Source organism: Brachyhypopomus gauderio, chromosome 13 (assembly GCF_052324685.1).
Source record: "Brachyhypopomus gauderio isolate BG-103 chromosome 13, BGAUD_0.2, whole genome shotgun sequence".
Lineage (NCBI taxonomy): Eukaryota > Metazoa > Chordata > Actinopteri > Gymnotiformes > Hypopomidae > Brachyhypopomus > Brachyhypopomus gauderio.
This window is the reverse complement of record NC_135223.1, coordinates 20660063-20679817: the sequence shown is the minus strand read 5'-3', so window position 1 is coordinate 20679817 and position 19755 is coordinate 20660063. Positions and strand designations below refer to the sequence as shown.

The following is a 19755-nucleotide window of genomic DNA, read 5'->3' as shown; positions in this document are numbered from 1 at the left end:
CAGGAGGTGTGACAGCCTAAGGAAGTCTGATGCAAGACGAGACAACTGCCACTGGCTAATCATTTACTAGTCAGACTAATACATCTACATTCTCAGCCTTTTTGCTGATGTAATGGAGAATGAAGCAAACCATGGGAAACTACAAGGTACTTTATGCAAATTTTTGAACGTACAGTTTTTGAAGATCCCCAGAGGCTTGTGGGGTTTGGATTGTTCACTTTGAATTTTTTAAAATCTTACTCAGCTACTCATCTCATACGCCAGTTGGGGGAGCTATAAAATAGGTCCTTCTTTCTCTCTCTCTTTCTCTCTCTCTCTCTCTCTCTCTCTCTCTCACACACACACACATACACACACACACACACACACACATACATACATACACACACACACACACACACACACACACAGACATACATACATACACACATACACACACACCTACACACTCTCTCATTCTCTTCCTTTCTCTCTCTAAAATTTCAGCAGTGGAAGAAGCAGCATTCTCATGTACTATGATTGTCCACAACCCCTTCCTGCTCATGACAAGAAAATGTTCTCACACAAAAGAACTCCAATGTGCCCTTGGCAATAAACAGCTGAATAACGTGAAGTGAGAATCGTGTTAAGAACCTAACAGGTCGTAGCCCACATGAGTAATGCGGTTTTGTAGACCTGAACCCCATGAGGGAGAGAGGGTGTGACTTTCTGGACACACTGTGTAAATCCTGTAGGGCGGTGTGATGATGAAGGTTCTGGCAGTGAGCTCCTGGTCCAAACTGTTGCACTGTTCTCAGCACTGTTCTGAGTTACGCAAGCCCAGAAAGTGATTCAACATGATTGTGCACAAACAGCAATCGATCATCATGAGACCTCCACGGACATGGTGGTGCTCTCAAAGCATATGTGTCCACTCTCCACTCCTACGTCCCCAGATCAGGTGCTCCGCCCCCAAAATCAGGTGCTCCGCCCCCAAAATCAGGTGCTCCGTCCCCATTCATACATAGCGCCAGGGAGAGATGCTGAGACTTCTCTCTCCTTCATGGGTCGGACGTCTGAGGGAGGTCGTCTGGTGGCTGGACGTCTGTGTGTGTGTGTGTGTGTGTGTTTGTTTGTTTGTTTGCGTGTGCGTGCATGTTTGTGTGTGTGTGTGTACGTGCGTGCGTGCGTGTGTGTGTGTGTGTGTGTGTGTGTGTGTGTGTGTGGTTAAGTGCATGTTCAGGCCTGTCTGTCTGCCCTGGCCCTTTACATCGTGGAGCCTCACATGTGTTGATCCCAAACAAAAGATGATAGTATACTTAGTGATACCCATCTATCTTTCAGCCTCTCTCTCTCTCCCTCTCCTTCTCTCCGTCACTATATAAGTAAAAGATAAGCTTTGAAAATAGTGTTGTACTGAAAACTGTATTGTACCAAACTGACCATCCATATTATGTTCACTGATAAGTATGCTATTCAGCATGTAGCTAGGAGGTACAACCATAATTATTTCTACCAGCACTCCAAATAATCTCTCTCCCTCGCTCTCTTCTCTCTCTCTCTCTCTCTCTCTCTCTCTCTCTCTCTCTCAGTTAAGACAACTTAAAATTAAATAACTAATAAAGTTACAAAAGTGGTTACAGCTGCAATGTGTTTTAAGTCCGCGTTTTTTTTTTTTACGTGAGCATAATACTGTCAACGTGTCATTTTAAGTGGTATATCCTAAATAAGAATTTAAGGCGTATAATTACAGGCTGGAGTAAAAGCGTGTTGCGAGGGAGGCAGATGGAGGAGGAAGGTCCAGCCCTTGCTGAAAGATTTCCTGTTTCAAAGCAAGCGAGCAGAATCCTGAGACTCAACCCACAGCGCGCTCGCGCCCGGAGCGCGAGATCCTGCTCTCGCCACACCACACGGAGCGCGTGAAGTTCGCGCGCTCGCGCTGCTCCTCGGCGAATTCTATTGCTTAAAATTAATGCACGGCACCCAAAGAAGAAGTTTCAGTAATGGAGCGATATCGGTCGTGTGTGTTCTGGTGGGGCGCGTTCTTCGTGTCTGCAGTCGTCCCGGACCATAGCAGAGTTGGTGAGTCCTGACACTTCCAACACTCCCCAGCCGCATAGTTACACTATTCTCGAAACGTCAACATATTTAAGCAGTAATCAAGACCAATTTACTATTGGCAAGTTTTTAAAAATCGGACAAAGTTGTCTTCAACCTTGTGGTACATCTAATTCTACGTGTTCTTTCAAAGTTGGATATAACGCGTTTTTTCCACAGTTCGTACAAGTTACGCAATACTGGTAATAACTCACATATTTACACAGGTGCCTCATTATAATGACGCACGCGCCGTATTGCTGATGCATGGCGTTATGATGCGTGTCCATCAACAGTTATGAAGATGTATATATTGGAATGAATGAAGATGAATATATATATATTTTCCTTTACGGATATTTACACAGCCTAAATATTTTATTTCCCCCATTCTTTAAATGCATACAATTCTCTCAGGTGTCTTAAAACCTTGAGTGTCTTTCTGTTTGCTTGTATCAAATGTTAATATTTGTTTATATGTTTTATTTCAGTTTGAGGTATGCAGAATAACAGACAGAATAACTTTACATGTGTGTTTCTGTGAAACGGCTCGTACTGAGCAAGAACATTTTGCTTGTCTGGGGTTTAGAGAGATATTTTGCCACTGTAATCTATGGGAGAGCAACATTTCAGTTCCAGACCCCCTTTTTATTCCTTCAAACTGCTGTTTGTTTGCTCACGTCTCCCTTGTCATTAATTTCCATTCTTTAGCCCATGATTACAGGTGAGTTAGGTGCTAATAACATCCAACGAGTCCCTCCCTCCCTCAGATGATAGATAAGGCCCGTAGTTCCTCTCTGGGGCCCACAGAACTCGTGCTTTCTGCTGGTGAGCTCGTTACCAAGCTCCCTGCATTCTGCATCACCTGGATTAATTCATATGTTGAAGACTTGGTTGTAAAGAATTATAAGTTTTGTCAATACTTATTAAGACTTGTTCTGGTGTCTTAGGAAAAAAATGCTTTTACTTCTAATGTAAGGCAATTTGGGGTTATATCTTTATGTCATGTTTTGAACAGATTATAAAGCAGATTTTGAGCAGATTATAACAAAGAGCATCCAGCCCAGTAAACTCCATTGTCCAGTCAGGTCCATGTCCATGTGCAGTAGTTCTATGTGTTATTCTCTACATGTAGCACATTACATCAGACAGCCCATTTTTATGGGGGTTTGGCCACTTCCACTGAGGTATTACCATCAGTTTTACCTGTTTGCTTCCTTTCCCCTTTCAGTACTGTTCATTTAGAGCCAGAGTACACATGCTGACAAACATAGATACACAGAAGAAGACACACTCTCGTTCAGGCTAGCACCACACTGTTTTTTTAGGTGTGTAGTTGAGGCCCTCCTCCCGGTTAGTAGATAGGCATTCAAACAATAACCAGCCAGTTTAATATTTATTCTAAGTGTGTGTTAGTTCTCGTGTTTGTGTGTGTGCTGGTAATTCTGTCTATTTGCTTGTCTGTGTGTTTGTTGGTCTGTTTGAATGTGCTTTGGGTCTGACTGCACTGAAGTGTGTTGCCGTCAGATAGGGTGCCCCTTTATTCCTGTTGCCTGGTTTGACCTTTGAAGACGAAACGGTGTCCACTCCCCCCAACCCCTGTTATCAGGACCCGCACAGCCTGTGTGAGCAGACAGACACTGTACGTCAGCACGACCTCAGTGGCAACAGTCAAGCTTGACTGGCGTGATCAAAGCAGAAAGACTACCCACGGCGGCTCGCTAGCTTCTCAATTATACCACTAATAAAGCAATGTTCACGGGGCCATTCACCGCCCCGTATCTGCACCTGTGGAATGCACAAAGGAAACTGTAGAAGTGTGAATTACTTTGTGCTCAGATCAGAAGCGATGGACTCCAGTGAAAGGGTCTTCAGTGCAGGGAGCAGTGCGAGAGCTTGCACACTGAATGAGCTCTTTTGTGGGCCTGTGGAGCAGCATACGTCCTGGGTCTGTGGGCGGGTGCTGAGTCTCGGCCCATGTTTACTCTTGTCTCCCTGGGCCCCTGAGTGCGGTGCTGAGAAACAGCTATTTGGGGATAAGAAGAGGACTCGTGTAATCTCAATGTGGATGCGTCTGATTTGAGCGTATTCGTTTTCCTCGGCCCCGTGACGCATGTAGTCTCATCTTGGGCCGCGCAGACGAGCCAGAGGCCCCCCAGTGAGCGTCTCGTCTGGTCCGTCCCTGCAAAGACCGACCCGATGGGGGCTTCGTGGGGAGCGTGCTACAGCTAGACGTGTTGACACCCGGCACACTGCACCGTGCTCGCCGAACGAAGACGCACCCCTCCTACGACCCATGCAGAGCGCAGCTCAGCACCTTGCTGACCCTCCACAGTGGCCTGTTATTCTAGCTGAGGAAGGGAAGCCACGTTTCCGCCCCGTCTGTGTTTCCGTCCTCATCCAGGTCACCCGATCCATCCTCAACAGGGGCTCTGTAGGGGAGGAGTGAGGGGGATGCAACAGAGGATGGGGCTTCCCTGGGGAGAGCCAAGTGAGCCTGCTGTAATCTGACATGCTCTCAGTTAGAGCACGCACTGTTTAACGTTTTCATGCCCATAGCATAGAACAGTACAAGATTACCATCGGTCTTAATTTAACTTGCAGGTAACAATGGTTATGCATCCTGTTATGTTCAATATACTGGACACCATGTAATGCTCTTAGACAACTGAGGTAAAAGACGCAGAAACAGGGAAGGCATGTATCAGGGCAGAGGAAGACTTGTATCAGGGCAGAGGAAGACTTGTATCGAGACAGAGGAAGACTTGTATCAGGAGAGGTGTGATCACTGCACAGGCTGACAGCTGGTCTATGGGGCTGCATTACAGTGTTTAATGACTGCAAATGCCCCGCCACACGGGCGCACACACGCCCTCGCCTACAGCAGGGTGGTCAGCTGCTCGTCTTGCCCTAGGTGTGCCTGAGTGTGCCTGGCATTTGGCTCTAGCAGTCTTCATCAAAAACGGTTCTCTCTTTCGTTTCCACACCAATTTCAATCCGCCACATTTTTCTGAGAATTTAGTACAGCAATGGAATCCACTGGTTTGAGACCGAATATTAGGTTTTCTCAAAAGACGCACATGTGTGTTTTGTGTAGGGCATAACTGTATTCTGAGGGAACTATCACAGGTCCTACAGAGAAGAACAGGTCTGAACAGGTCAGAGAGAGAAGATGGCCCAGCAGATCAGCACACAAGATTGTACTTATCACGCATACAACCAGCATGGAGCGGTGCTCTTCCATTCTGTTTCCCCTTCCTGCATACCAGTGAGGCCGCCACTATAGACAGGAAGTGGGACACCTTCAGTGGAATATATTAATGCAGACAGTCCTGATCCACTGCCCAAAGACCACCAGACCATAATCTTACTGTGTTCTGACAAACATAAGTCACGTAAAAAATAATAAATAAGGGGGTCTGTACTAATTACCAAGACTGGTATGTTAGAACTATGGACAGGCAGATTGGCTTTGAGGAGTGCATTGGAATCCCCTTCTTATTTAAAACTTCTAACAAATATCTTCAGGGTCACTGACAACCTGAATGTGACTGGAGTTAGAGGAAAGTTTTTTCTCTCTCTGTCTGTATGTCATCTGCTTCTTTGGCTTCTCAATGTGAATAAGCTGGTCATATGAAGACCTGCACAGGCCTTGATTGGACGGTATGTGGTGGTGAGCAGTGTGGGCGTTATGTGATTGGACAGTATGTGGTCATGTGATTGAACGGTATGTGGTGGTGTGCTCTGTCCTAGGTGGGATGGTTCCTGGGATCTTCAAGCTGACGATGCTGTGTAAGTTCTGTGATGTTCAACCTTCTTCCTGTAATGGGACGGGCACGTGTCAAGCCAACTGCAGCATTACCTCAATCTGCCCAGATCCTGACGAGGTCTGTGTGGCAATCTGGTACGTCACACCTACCCACACGGTGGTCTTCTTTATCTTCAAGATATTTAGCTATAACAAAATATGTATAACATAACAGTCACCAGACATAAAAAATGTGCTTCAGTAAAGCAATTTAGTTATCTGCTGTCATTTTGTTTCTCAGAAATGATATCAGAATTCATTTTGGCAGGAAATTCAGGATTTGATGGGTTTATTGTGCTAGCACAGATGTGAAAACATTCTTCACTGACTATATTTAGTACCTCTCTCTTTATATTATAAACCCTTTAAAATATGTGTGTGTGTGTGTGTGTGTGTGTGTGTGTGTGTGTGTGTGTGTGTGTGCGCGCGCGCGCGTGCATGCCCATGTGCGGCGTGTCCCTGCATGTGAACATGCTCTGTGCCTCCAGGAGGAGAAACGAGGGTAACTACACGGTTGAGACGATGTGTCACCTCCCGTCCAAGCCCCTGTATGGCCTGCGTCTGGAGAACTACAACAGCACAACGTGTAACATGAAGGAGCAGGAGTCCAACACGGGGCCCATCTACATGTGCTCATGCAGAGAAGAAGAGTGCAACGAGAACCTGGTGTTCCATCACAGTGAGTGTCCCGTCTGTCCTCCCATTCCTCCCTATCCGTCCACCTGTCTGTCCATCACATGGTCCATCATGAACCATCATTAGACGCAGTTGACTAAGATGCGTGTTCTTTGAAAAGCAATAGTGTAGCCTAATATAATGTAAGTAGTGTGTGTACATTTACAACATTGTGTAATGTTTTGGCATTGTGTTTGGTTGCGGGGAGGTGAGAATGTCATTTTGTTAGAGTAGAAGGAAAAGCTTTGCTATAAAATGAGTCATAGCTCACATCTGTAGCACCACGGTATGAGATCTGTAGTTCATCTGCTGTAGGAGGTGGTGTTGACTACAGGAAGCCCAATGTAGCATATATCATGCTGCGAAACTAAGAGCAAAGCTACCCACTTTCAGTGGCTATGTCCTATAAATATACCATAACGTGCCCTTTTTTAGACAGAATAACATTTTAGCATTTAGCATGTCACGAGACACGAAATGAGATGTACACCACAGCAACTGCCGTCTAGCGTAGCATCCGGGGACTGTTTGACACAGTACTAGCTCTGCTGGCATTGTGGGGCAGGCAGAAGAGGATATTAGACATGTGGTTTCCTGTCTCTTTAACTCGAAGCAGAAACATTACAACCACACTGCAAAGCAGCTGGGCACACACGGCCTGCTCTGGCTCTGTGGTCCCGCATGTAAACAAACCTGAGATGGTACACTCACTGTTAGAGGCATTTCTGGTGCCTTCCACATATTCTTAAAAGCTACACGTAAACCTGTAAACACTGGATAATAGACATAATCTTAAGACTTCATAGTGCTGTACAGTAACTTAGATTAAAGGTTGGAGTAGCACGTTGAAAGCAGGTGTGTAACATGGAAAACGTGTGTGAGGCTAAATGTTCCCCGGGCTTCTGACAGAGGAGAAGGCCTCGCTCCTTCTCTCTGTGAGGACGTGTCACAGGAAGTTCATGTTTACTTACTGGAATGGAGCCACCATTTACTTAACCAGAAATGCTTGGCATTGTGTTCCCCTGCCAAAACATTTTTGTAACATTAACTGAAACTTTGTGTAGTGCACCCTGAACCTTTGCTTTATCAAAATAGCAGTGAGAATCTGAATGCTGGGGGTCAGATGACTGAAGACTGCCATCAGAGTGGCCTGTTGTACGACAGACGCAAGGAGAAAGCAAAAGATCACAGTAGGGCCAAATGGAGAGGGGGGGAGAAAGAATACAGTTCTCGTTTTCAGTGAAAATATACTGGTAATTTTAACATTACCAGGCAATGTCAGAACACTACAGAAGATCATTGCTTGCATGTTTTTCAGTCCCTGATTCATTCATTTAAATTGACCTCTTGATAAAATGTCAGGACAGATGGAGATTACTAAATGAAACATGAGCGCCCCACTACTGTTTTTGCTCTTCATAATAATAGCTGCTAGTGCATTAGCACGGCACATTTGCTTCTAATAAACAACTCATAAAGCTCGTCAGTCTGCTGTGATCTGCCATGTTTGGTACACATGTTTTTTTTTCCCCCTTATGTTTTTGAAGTTGTTAACTTGATCTTCTCAATAGGAAGAGGGACAAATGTAATGTGGAGCGCAGCAGCTCTCGTAACTGAAGGAAGGCCCGCACGACTGCCGGCACCCACACACACACACACACACACACACACACACACACACACACACACACACACACACACACACTGCGAGGTTCACACTTACTTTTTGCGGCTTGTTGGTACACGCAGTCTGCCGTGGGAAGACGGCCTTCACTCCAGTCGTTTTTATCATGATCTTCACACTCGCTGTTTTTTATCCCCTCAAGTCACATCACTTTTCTCTTGCTTTTCTACATTCAGTAAAATATACATGACAAAAATAATAGAATACTACACCAAAACCAGTTTATTTGATTGTTTTACTTTTTACTCAAATGGGACTCCAGCTAGTACGCACAGCAGGCTTGATCACAGTGAGTGGCCGACGTGTGAATGTACTATGCTGGGCAGTTCATCGGCGGCGTCTGTCGGGCTTGTCGGGAGTGGGGACATTATACGTGGCGTTTGTCCTGTCAGAGTTGGACTGAGGCGCTGGCTCGGTCATGCTCACTTGACCCTTCATCACCACTCGGTCCGAGTTAAAGGAGAAGGAGAGCCGGGACAGCGCCGGGGAAACGTCTGACAGGTCTGCTCTGCGCAAATCTCCCTTTCTTCCCCCACACTGTGGAATGCAAGTCTCCAGTCATCGAGCAGATGTGCTAAAGAGACGAGTGAGTCACTGTCAGCCACAGAGCAAAGAGGGAGATGGGGGCAGGGTTGATGCAAAGAAGAGAGGTAAACACGTTTATGGCAGGAGTCATGCTGCGAAACCGAGTGGTAACCATAACAAACCCATAAACAAACCAATAACAATCACCCCACCACTCACCCCAACACCACCACCAATCATGCTACCAATCCCAGTCTTGAAGAAAAGAAATAAGTGCAATCTAGTTACACATCAGATAACAGAAAAGGTCAGTGTAACCTGTTAGTCAGACCTGTGTACAACTCTTGCTGGCCGGTGTAGTCAGGGATGTATGGCTTCTGTCAGCATGTGGTCAGACTCACTGTGCAGTACTGCTGTGCTGGTATAGACATACAATCATTTATCTGTGTTTTACTGTAAATAACCTATATAATATAATATATATAATAACCTTATAGCCAGTCAGAGATAAAAATAAGTCTTCTTCCACTTTAGTGTGTGGAATTTTCTACATGCCGAAACAGAGCCACATTAACAACATGAAGGTGCTTAGTGGTTAGTCACTTGCCTGCCTAGTTTGAAGATTAAATCGACTTTGCATTTTTTATTATTTATTGAAAAAAGAGCGACATTCTATCACTGCTTGGAACCATGTTGCTCATAAAACACAGAATGCTGAAGCAATTAGGCTGTATTTGACTAACAGTGAGTCAGGAGCTTTGGGAAAAATAAGCTTCTTTGGGTTCTTTGGAATAAAGAGCTTGGCATAAACACACAACACACTCAATGATATATTTAATTGTATTTCCTGAGAAAAGCAGGCTCTTAGCAGATAATCTCCAGTGTAAGCTCTTTGCTCACCTTATGTCTGTATCTGTGTAATAGGACAAAAACACTGATTTGCTTTCATTTCATTTGCTTTGATCTCAGTAATCAAAGTGTGAATGACTCTCATGACTTCCGAATAACTTTGGTGGTTTTGCAAAGGGTTTTTGCTTGCGTGATTGAAAAAGTGTTTTACTCCAACAAGTAGAAATGTGTACGTTTTAGTGTGCCTCGTGTTGACTCTGTAATCTGAAGTTTTCTTTGTTTTACTGTCTTTGCCAGCCTGCCCCGAGGCTTGCTTTTTATTGTCATGTTAAATGTTCCAGAACTAGGTATCTATTTTGGAGTGTTTTATGTCTGGGTCTTAGTGGTAGTGCGGTGTGTGTGTGTGTGTGTGTGTGTGTGTGTGTGTGTGTGTGTGTGTGTGTGTGTGTGAGTGTGAGGGTTTGTTGTGTGAGAGATTAAAAATTGCAGACAGGCTAAGCTTTCACTGCACTCTCTGCCCTGATAGCTGACAGTAGTCTGCCTTCGCTTCCAGACATAAACCTGCCATGCTTGGGGTGCTATGCCAAACCCCATTCTGGCAGACAGACAGAGCTGCATGGTAAACGTTCCTGAAGCACAAGGGAGGCTCCCCAAAACAGTCTCACTGTATAACGCTTTATAATTAGGCTTCCCTCAGGCACACAAACAGAAGTCGTAGTCATATTTGTGAAGATTCTTCATCCTAAGCATCTGTATATCTCAGGTCTGTGCTTTCCTTTGGTTACCATAAGAACAAACACGCTGTACTTGAAGAGGTTAAGACTGAAGCTGTTGGTGATTTTTTTGTGGATGGCACACATTGCACTATAGGGAATTCTTTCTGGCATTGATTAAGCTGCCTGTGTAGATTGATTGCTGTCTTGTGTCCCCAGGTATGGGGCCAGGTACCATCGAGACCCCGATGGTATCGGTGATCCTGGTCAGTCTGCTGCCTCTGCTGGTCCTGGCTGTGCTGGTCGCCGCCTTCTTTTACTGGTACAGGATCCAGCAGCGGCGCAAGGTCAACGAGTGGGAGAAGAAGAAACCGCTGAAGCGCAAAGGCCCCAAAGGCGCTCTGGACTGCAGCGACGCCTGTGCCATCATGATGGACGACGACCGCTCAGACAGTAGCTCCACGCACGCCAACAGCCTGAACCACAACACCGAACCGCTGCCCCTCGAGCTGGACCTGCAGGTGGGCAAAGGTCGCTTCGCCGAGGTCTACAAGGCCAAGCTGAGGCAGAGCTCCTCGGAGCAGTTCCAAACGGTAGCCGTGAAGATCTTCCCGTATGAGGAGTACGCCTCCTGGAAGAACGAGAAGGACATCTTCTCCGACATCGACCTGAAACACGAGAACGTGCTTCACTTCCTGACGGCGGAGGACAGGAAGGCAGAGAAGCAGTACTGGCTGATCACGGCGTACCACCCACGTGGCAACCTGCAGGAGTACCTCACCCACCACCTCATCAGCTGGGAGGACCTGCAGCGACTGGGCGGTTCTCTGGCTCGGGGCGTGGCCCATCTCCACAGCGACCACACACCTTGCGGCAGGCCCAAGGTGCCCATCGTCCACCGAGATCTCAAGAGCTCCAACATTCTGGTGAAGAACGACTTCACCTGCTGTCTGTGTGATTTCGGCTTAGGCCTGCGACTGGACAACTCGCTGTCTGTTGATGACCTGGCGAACAGTGGACAAGTAAGTCCTGAAATGCGTCCTCAAGGATCACAAAAGAGCATGAGTAAAATGGGGATATTCCTAGGACCATGACAAAAACAATAAAAATCTCATCATGATCTTAAACCTGGAATGCTCAGATTTCCAACTACTGAACTTACAAGCTACTGAAACAGCTCTTTATCTGCTAGATGTAGTACTGCATGTTTAGTCTTACTCTCCCACACTGTCATTTCTGATGGGCTTGATGCATTGGCGTGCTGCCAAGCTAAAGCAGAGCTGAGTGCTGACTAGATGACTGTGAGAGGGACGAGGGGTAGGGCCGTGTTTTGACATGCAGGGAAAGTCCCTTCAGGCATCACTTAGCCTCGGAGCATGTGTGACCTTTGTTCATTGTGTATGCCCTAATTTATGATTCATAGGCTGCAGATACAAATATCAGAGGTGCTCAAGAAATGAGTCATCTACATAGTACATTGTAGTAGCTTTGTCTGATATTTACTTTGAAAGTGTAACATCGCACATTTCATTGATCATTTTATTGGTCAATTCCACAGTATGAAGCTTGATTTGGATTTGGTTCGCACATCAAAGTATTTAAGGACACAGTTGCTGGCGTCACAAGCGCACAGAAGCCCAAGTGTGGTGAACACAGAACAAAGGGCTGGTACTGTAGAGCGTCCACAATCAGATAGCACGGCGTCTCCAGCTCGGAGATTCAAGCATGTATTTCAAACTGGCGATAACTCTTGAAGCCCACGATCAAGATCAAAGCCTAAACTGTTAAGACTACAAAGAAAAGGGCGTGTGATGACCTGTCTCTTTTTTACAGGTTGGAACAGCGAGGTATATGGCCCCGGAGGTACTGGAGTCCAGAATCAACCTCGAGAACATCGAGTCCTTCAAGCAGACAGATGTCTACTCCATGGCTCTCGTGCTCTGGGAAATGACTTCCAGGTGTAACGCCATCGGAGGTCAGTGCACGTACAGCCACACACATCACCCGAAGAACAATAAGCTAGCAAGACAGCACCAATCACACAGGCAGTAATATGGCACATTTTGCAGAAGTAAAAAAAAATTGTGTGACCACGGCTTCGTGCCAATATCCCCAACAACCTCAAACGAACGGAGTTGTATCTCCACAGAGCCGGTGATTACCTGCCGAGGTGAAGCAGGACTAAGATAGCTTGGCTGTTTTGCTGTGGCATTTTGTTTTGCCGGCGTTGCCGGGCCTCAGTCTCCGAGCTGTGCACGGAAAGCCCGCCGCCTTCCTCTTGCATCCACGTATCCGAGCAAGTTGCTGCTTCCTGTTATTCTGAGGCCTCCGCACACCACGGCGGCCCGTGCAGCTCGCTCTGCTGCTGGAATGGGTGGAATGTGTAGAATGTGAGACGGACCATCGGCGTTCCTGTCCTTCTTTGATCAGGTGGGACCCGAGATGGCTTTATGTTTCTTGTGGGTGTGAGCGTATCGTTGTACGCGCAAATGCGCGCGCCGGCCGCTTTTTTAAAGCCAATCGGATTCTTGGATGCCGGTTTCGACTCTCGCATGTCAAAACGTATGTGTAAGGAGTGTGTGTGTGTGTGTGTGTGTGGTAGAGGCTGAAAGGAGAGCAGAAAGATTGTGCAAGACATTCTGACTCCTCAGTAATGCACGCTATGCTCCATGTGGAAGCCAGTCGCTCCTGGGAGCTCAGCTGGCATTCAAGCACCCGGGCCTTGGTTGTGTCAGGGCAGGCCTCCTGTGTGGCTGTCAGCTATTTTAATGGGCCCCGTGCGCACCATCGCAAGCACATACATGCATGGTGACAAGCTCGCTGCCCCAGTGTCCATTTATTTTGCCTACATGCTCCTGGATCCACACCCCCCCCTCTGATTGAGAGTGGTGCTAGGGGCCTAGCTACTACAGGCTTATCTGCAGAGCTTGAGACATTCCCAGCCAGGCAGACTGTAACGTTCTAGCCCAGTGGGGAGCGGGGGCCAGGAGTTAGCTGGAGTCCGATGCTTGGCAGCTCACCGGGCCTGGCGCTCCCTGGCAGGAGACACAGACAGCACAGACCATGAAGGCGGGATGGAAACCTGTGGCTGGTCTGTTGTATTCTGGCTCGCTGTGTTGTTGTTAACGTGTCCTGAATTAGCATGGGGTGCGGCCCTGGCTGGAGCCGTGAGGAGCACAGAGCTGAGAGGCAGCCAGCCTGAGGAACGGCCCCACCCACACGGCTCCTCCCTCCCCAGAGGAGTGGGGAGAGGGGAGTGGGGAGAGGGGAGTGGGGAGAGGGGAGCGGGGAGAGGGGAGAGGGGAGAGGGGAGTGGGGAGAGGGGAGCGGGGAGAGGGGAGCGGGGAGAGGGGAGAGGGGAGAGGGGAGTGGGGAGAGGGGAGAGGGGAGAGGGGAGAGTGGGGAGAGGGGAGCGAGGAGCGGGGAGAGGGGAGTGGGGAGCGGGGAGAGGGGAGCGGGGAGTGGAGAGAGGGGAGAGGGGAGAGGGGAGTGGGGAGCGGGGAGCGGGGAGAGGGGAGTGGGGAGAGGGGAGAGGGGAGTGGGGAGTGGGGAGAGGGGAGTGGGGAGAGGGGAGCGGGGAGAGGGGAGAGGGGAGAGGGGAGAGTGGGGAGAGGGGAGCGAGGAGCGGGGAGAGGGGAGTGGGGAGCGGGGAGAGGGGAGTGGGGAGTGGAGAGAGGGGAGAGGGGAGCGGGGAGTGGGGAGTGGAGAGAGGGGAGCGGGGGAGTGGGGAGCGGGGAGAGGGGAGTGGGGAGCGGGGAGAGGGGAGTGGGGAGCGGGGAGAGGGGAGCGGGGAGTGGAGAGAGGGGAGAGGGGAGTGGGGAGTGGGGAGTGGAGAGAGGGGAGAGGGGAGCGGGGAGTGGGGAGCGGGGAGCGGGGAGAGGGGAGTGGGGAGCGGGGAGAGGGGAGTGGGGAGCGGGGAGAGGGGAGCGGGGAGTGGAGAGAGGGGAGAGGGGAGAGGGGAGCGGGGAGCGGGGAGAGGGGAGCGGGGAGTGGAGAGAGGGGAGAGGGGAGTGGGGAGCGGGGAGAGGGGAGTGGAGAGAGGGGAGCGGGGAGAGGGGAGAGGGGAGTGGGGAGTGGGGAGAGGGGAGTGGGGAGAGGTTGGGCAGAGCAGCTGGTTGGCAGGTGGCGGTACCCCCATACAGCCAGGTCATCCATCAGCATAGGTTTCAGATTCACTGCAGTGTTCTCAGACCTCTCTCCTCTTACACGTTCAAATATCTCAGTGTTCTCACACACACACACATACACACACACACACACAGACACACACACACACACCTCATCCCGAAATTGCCTTTCTAAACTCCTAGACATTGATTCCCACCCACTCCCTTAAACATGTCATAACCTCTAGTTCTGTGTCCTGACTAGCTGCCACAATCTTGGATAGACTAAAACCTCATTTTTCATCTAGCCTTTTCCCAACATGTCAGGCAGGTCTGTGGAGCTTTCAGACTGATTATCTGAAAGGGAAGACGTCGTTAAAAAGTGTTTCCCCACCTCACTCCGCCAGAGTGGACCAACCGGGCCTCGAGAGGGAGAACTCAGTCCGAGGGACATCTGTTCTCAAAACCGCGGCATTCCACACACTCAGGCCACAGCCCTCGGAGCAGAGAGACAGGCAGAGAGAGAGACAGGCAGAGAGAGAGACGGGGAAAAAACAAACGGCTTCTCTTTCCCGGCACTTTCTTCTAGGGTGAAGCAAAGCTATCGCCTTGTGCACCGTATGGCAGGCAGTTTACTGTGTGGGTGTCACATTTTTCCATTTTACCTCGTCAAGCGTATGTCCAGAGCTGAAGCAGAGCAGCAGAAATAGCACTTTTGGTAGGAGTATTGTGTTTTAGAACTGAAACAGGGGAAGTCCACTTGTCAAAAACAGGATGTGTCCTCTTGTGGAGTCAGCTCCTCTGCAGGGGCCCAATCACAGCCCGGCACTTCCTGTCCCGGGCTTCATGCTGGCCTAGCCTCTTCCTGTGGGCCTGTCCTCCAGGGCAGAACCACAGAACACACTCTCTCATAACACACTCTCTCATAACACACTCTCCCATAACACACTCTCTCATAACACACTCTCCCATAACACACTCTCCCATAACACACTCTCTCATAACACACTCTCCCATAACACACTCTCTCATAACACACTCTCCCATAACACACTCTCTCATAACACACTCTCTCATAACACACTCTCCCATAACACACTCTCTCATAACACACTCTCCCATAACACACTCTCCCATAACACACTCTCTCATAACATTCTCTCCCATAACACACTCTCTCATAACACACTCTCCCATAACACACTCTCTCATAACACACTCTCTCATAACACACTCTCCCATAACACACTCTCTCATAACACACTCTCCCATAACACACTCTCTCATAACACACTCTCTCATAACACACTCTCCCATAACACACTCTCTCATAACACACTCTCCCATAACACACTCTCTCATAACACACTCTCTCATAACACACTCTCCCATAACACACTCTCTCATAACACACTCTCCCATAACACACTCTCTCATAACACACTCTCCCATAACACACTCTCTCATAACACACTCTCTCATAACACACTCTCCCATAACACACTCTCTCATAACACACTCTCCCATAACACACTCTCCCATAACACACTCTCCCATAACACACTCTCTCATAACATTCTCTCCCATAACACACTCTCTCATAACATTCTCTCCCATAACACACTCTCTCATAACACACTCTCCCATAACACACTCTCTCATAACACACTCTCTCATAACACACTCTCTCATAACACACTCTCCCATAACACACTCTCCCATAACACACTCTCTCATAACACACTCTCCCATAACACACTCTCTCATAACACACTCTCTCATAACACACTCTCCCATAACACACTCTCTCATAACACACTCTCTCATAACACACTCTCTCATAACACACTCTCCCATAACACACTCTCTCATAACACACTCTCCCATAACACACTCTCTCATAACACACTCTCTCATAACACACTCTCCCATAACACACTCTCTCATAACACACTCTCCCATAACACACTCTCCCATAACACACTCTCTCATAACACACTCTCCCATAACACACTCTCCCATAACACACTCTCTCATAACACACTCTCTCATAACACACTCTCCCATAACACACTCTCTCATAACACACTCTCCCAAGAACACCCTCTCAAAAGTAAACTCACTCATCCACTTACATTTGTGGGAATGGCTTTCATGTTGGCCAATATTGTAATAGAAGACATATTCCACTGTTCAGTGAAAGTCTCTCGTTATATTACAGATGCTTCTATTTATTTTTTTATTTATTTTGGTCTAGCACGCGGTGTTTTCATGTGTGTGTGTGTGTGTGTGTGTGTGTGTGTGTGTGTGAAATGGAGAGAGTTACAGGACATGAGCTTGCAGCTGCTGTGAGCTCCATTTCACGGGGAAATTACCCTGGAGCACTCTGGCACAGTCCGGTCATTAGCCCATATTTCCCTCAATTTGTTTTCATAAAGAAAACAAACATCACACCATCATAACTTCATATTATTCGTTAGCTCTCTGCTGGAGTAACTGACCGCCCTGGTGTTCCACTGTGTTTGTTGTTTGGTTATCCACACTAAAGGGAGGTGACAGAACAGATATTATTACTAAATATTATTACAAACAAGCTTCTTCCAACATCACTGTCTCTTAAAACCAGAACCGAGCATCTTTCGCAGCTACGCACGGACAAGCGTCCGACAATAGAATGTATTGTTCTAACATTAGAGCTGTAGTGTAAGTGGTTGTGTGTGTGTGTTACAGAGGTGAAGGACTACGAGCCGCCCTTCGGTTCTAAAGTGCGAGAGCACCCCTGTGTGGAGAGCATGAAGGACAACGTGCTGCGAGACAGAGGACGTCCCGAGATCCCCAACGGCTGGACCAAACACCCGGTGAGAGGGCAGGAAGGTGTTCAGATTACAGCCCCCCATTACAGCTCCGCTCAGGTTCACGCAGGGCACAACCGCTAACAGTCGTACTGTTGTTGCTGGGGAAACGGTTTTTGCTGGGGAAACAGAAGGAAACTGTTTGGAATATAGTGTGTGAGCAGTGGCTAACATTAGACTGTCAGCAGAAAGCTCTCACAGCAATGGTATCTTAGCATAAAAATGACTGTAAATCAAACTTTTGTGCTGTCTGTTAGAACCATTTGGTAAATCTACTATGAAAAGTAAATAAAAAGTGCAGTATTGCACAGATTTCTGCTTTCTTCACTGCACTGGGCATTGTTCCTATTATAAAAACATACAGAATGCAGGTGAGTACTCTGTAAGTACCCTGTCCCACACCCCAGAGCAGTGAGGATGAGCGCTAACCATGTGCCCCCCCCCCGTCCTGGTCCTGCAGGGCGTGGCCCTCGTGTGCGCCACCATCAGTGAGTGCTGGGACCACGACCCCGAGGCTCGGCTCACGGCGCAGTGTGTGGTCGAGCGCTTCATGGAGATGGACGATGAGCTGGACAAGCTGTCCACGCGCAGCAGCTCTGAGGAGAAGATTCCAGAAGACTGCTCCGTGAGCGTGAGCGATGACAAATGAGAAAGGGTGTATGTATTAGGGGGAGAGAGAGGGAGAGAGAGAGAGGGAGAGAGAGAGAGGGAGAGAGAGAGGGCTACAGCTTCCCCTGCTATGACTCTTTGGACTGAAAGAGTGTTCCACTTCTTCGTGTGCCTCTCTGCACCACTGACTGGTGTCCAGCTGTGTTCATCTATGCTCACCTCATGTGATTCCCTCCAAACAGTGGAAACTGGAAGTGTGGAGACATACGGTATGTTACTGTGTGTGTGTGTGTGTGTGTGTGTGTGTGTGTGCGTGCGTGCGTGCGTGCATGCGTGCGTGCCTGCGTGCGTGCCTGCGTGCGTGTTTGTGTTTTTATGGGATTGTATCAAAGGCCTCAGGGTGTGGGCCATGGGGAAATGAAGTAGCTAACATGTTCATGTTTCTCATAACCAAAGAGTTAATGCACTTTATCAGATTGCCTATGCATAGCTAACAGAAGAAAGCACTAGAGAGTGTATGGCTGGAGGAGATGGAGGATAAGTTCACTCCTCATAGCTCACCAGGAGCCAAAGGGAACCAGGAGACTGGTGTTCTTAACGCCCAGCCTTCAGGGCAATTCTTCACCTAAGCAGGTATTCAAAACAGATTATATTACATGTACAGATTGATTCAGCACTGTTTATTTTTTTGTTTGTTTTTAATCAAAAAGAGTGTGTGTGCGTGTGTGTTTGTGTGTGTGTAACTGTGTGCAAGCATGTTTTACTCCATCTGTATGAGTAAGTGGTGTGTATTGTCTTAACAAATACTTTGATCTTTCATGTTTGCCAAGGAAGAAAGCTGAGTGTAATGTGGTGTTGCATAAGAAAATCAGATCATACCATTAAACATCTGAAAAAGGGACTACAGCCCTGCATCTATGTCCTGTGTAAAAGACAGTATTTTTAGTAAAGCATTTCCAAAGGTATAATTTTATACATGATCAGGAAAAGAAAAAGTGTGCCTTTCATTTTATGTTTTTATGTAAAATATTGTACATTTTTTATGATTAAATACATTTATGTACAGTATTTACTCTACAAATGTCTCGATGTGTTTTATTTCTGAGGGATTTCATGCATTTCGCCCTGATCTCCTACGCAACCTCCTTTTCAAAGTATACCATTGGTTGATAGAAATGCATATAATATCTTGTTATGCAACTATCTCCTTATATATATTGATCTATATTGCCACCTGTGTGTATTGATTAGGCAGAGGTTCTCTTCACTTCGGCTGGGTGGAGTCGCCGGTTGACATCTGCGTAATGGAGCCGACTGAAACGTCTCCTGACGAGTGAGGTTGTTTGGAGAGAGTTTTCACCTCAGATTAAGATGTGTGTAGTGTATCTGCTGATCACACTCCCACCCAGCAGAGACTGCACGACTAGAGCATGACTAAACTACCTCACCCTTCAGAAGAGTCTTCAGAAGAGCTAATGATCTATGTTTTTCCTGTTACCCTCAGTTTCCTCAATTCTCTGTCTCTCTCTCTCTGTCTCTCTCTCTCTCTCTCTTTCCACCCTTCACTTTGGTCACCATTGTTCCTGCACTATTTTGGGATTAAACCATGAGATTTGTGTCTGGAGCAGTAGCCACGGATAAACGTGCTTCTGTAAATAGCTCTCTGTGTGGATCTGATCTCAGAACAGCCTTCGTGGGCTCTGGGTGAGTCTTGGCATTCCTACATGGTATTGATGCTGTTCTGAAGTGGACAGGGCTGACCAGAGCGACGCACTCCATCTCTGCATTTTTGTGTTGGGTGGAGAACTAAAACATACTGCACATTTGCTTTTGCTGAAAACAAAATATTTCAATTTTA

At 47.6% G+C, this 19755-nt stretch overlaps 1 protein-coding gene across 1 annotated transcript; it reads left to right on the top strand.

Annotated features, from left to right (window-relative positions):
- The first annotated feature begins 1866 nt into the window (after positions 1–1866).
- tgfbr2b (transforming growth factor beta receptor 2b) lies at positions 1867–18971 on the top strand. The gene is made up of 7 exons (XM_076971652.1): positions 1867–2061; positions 5830–5980; positions 6373–6563; positions 10550–11352; positions 12164–12305; positions 17167–17294; positions 17749–18971. The coding sequence occupies exons 1-7, from the start codon at positions 1983–1985 to the stop codon at positions 17935–17937; spliced, it is 1683 nt and encodes a 560-aa protein (XP_076827767.1). The 5' UTR covers positions 1867–1982; the 3' UTR covers positions 17938–18971.
- Positions 18972–19755: the final 784 nt, after the last annotated feature.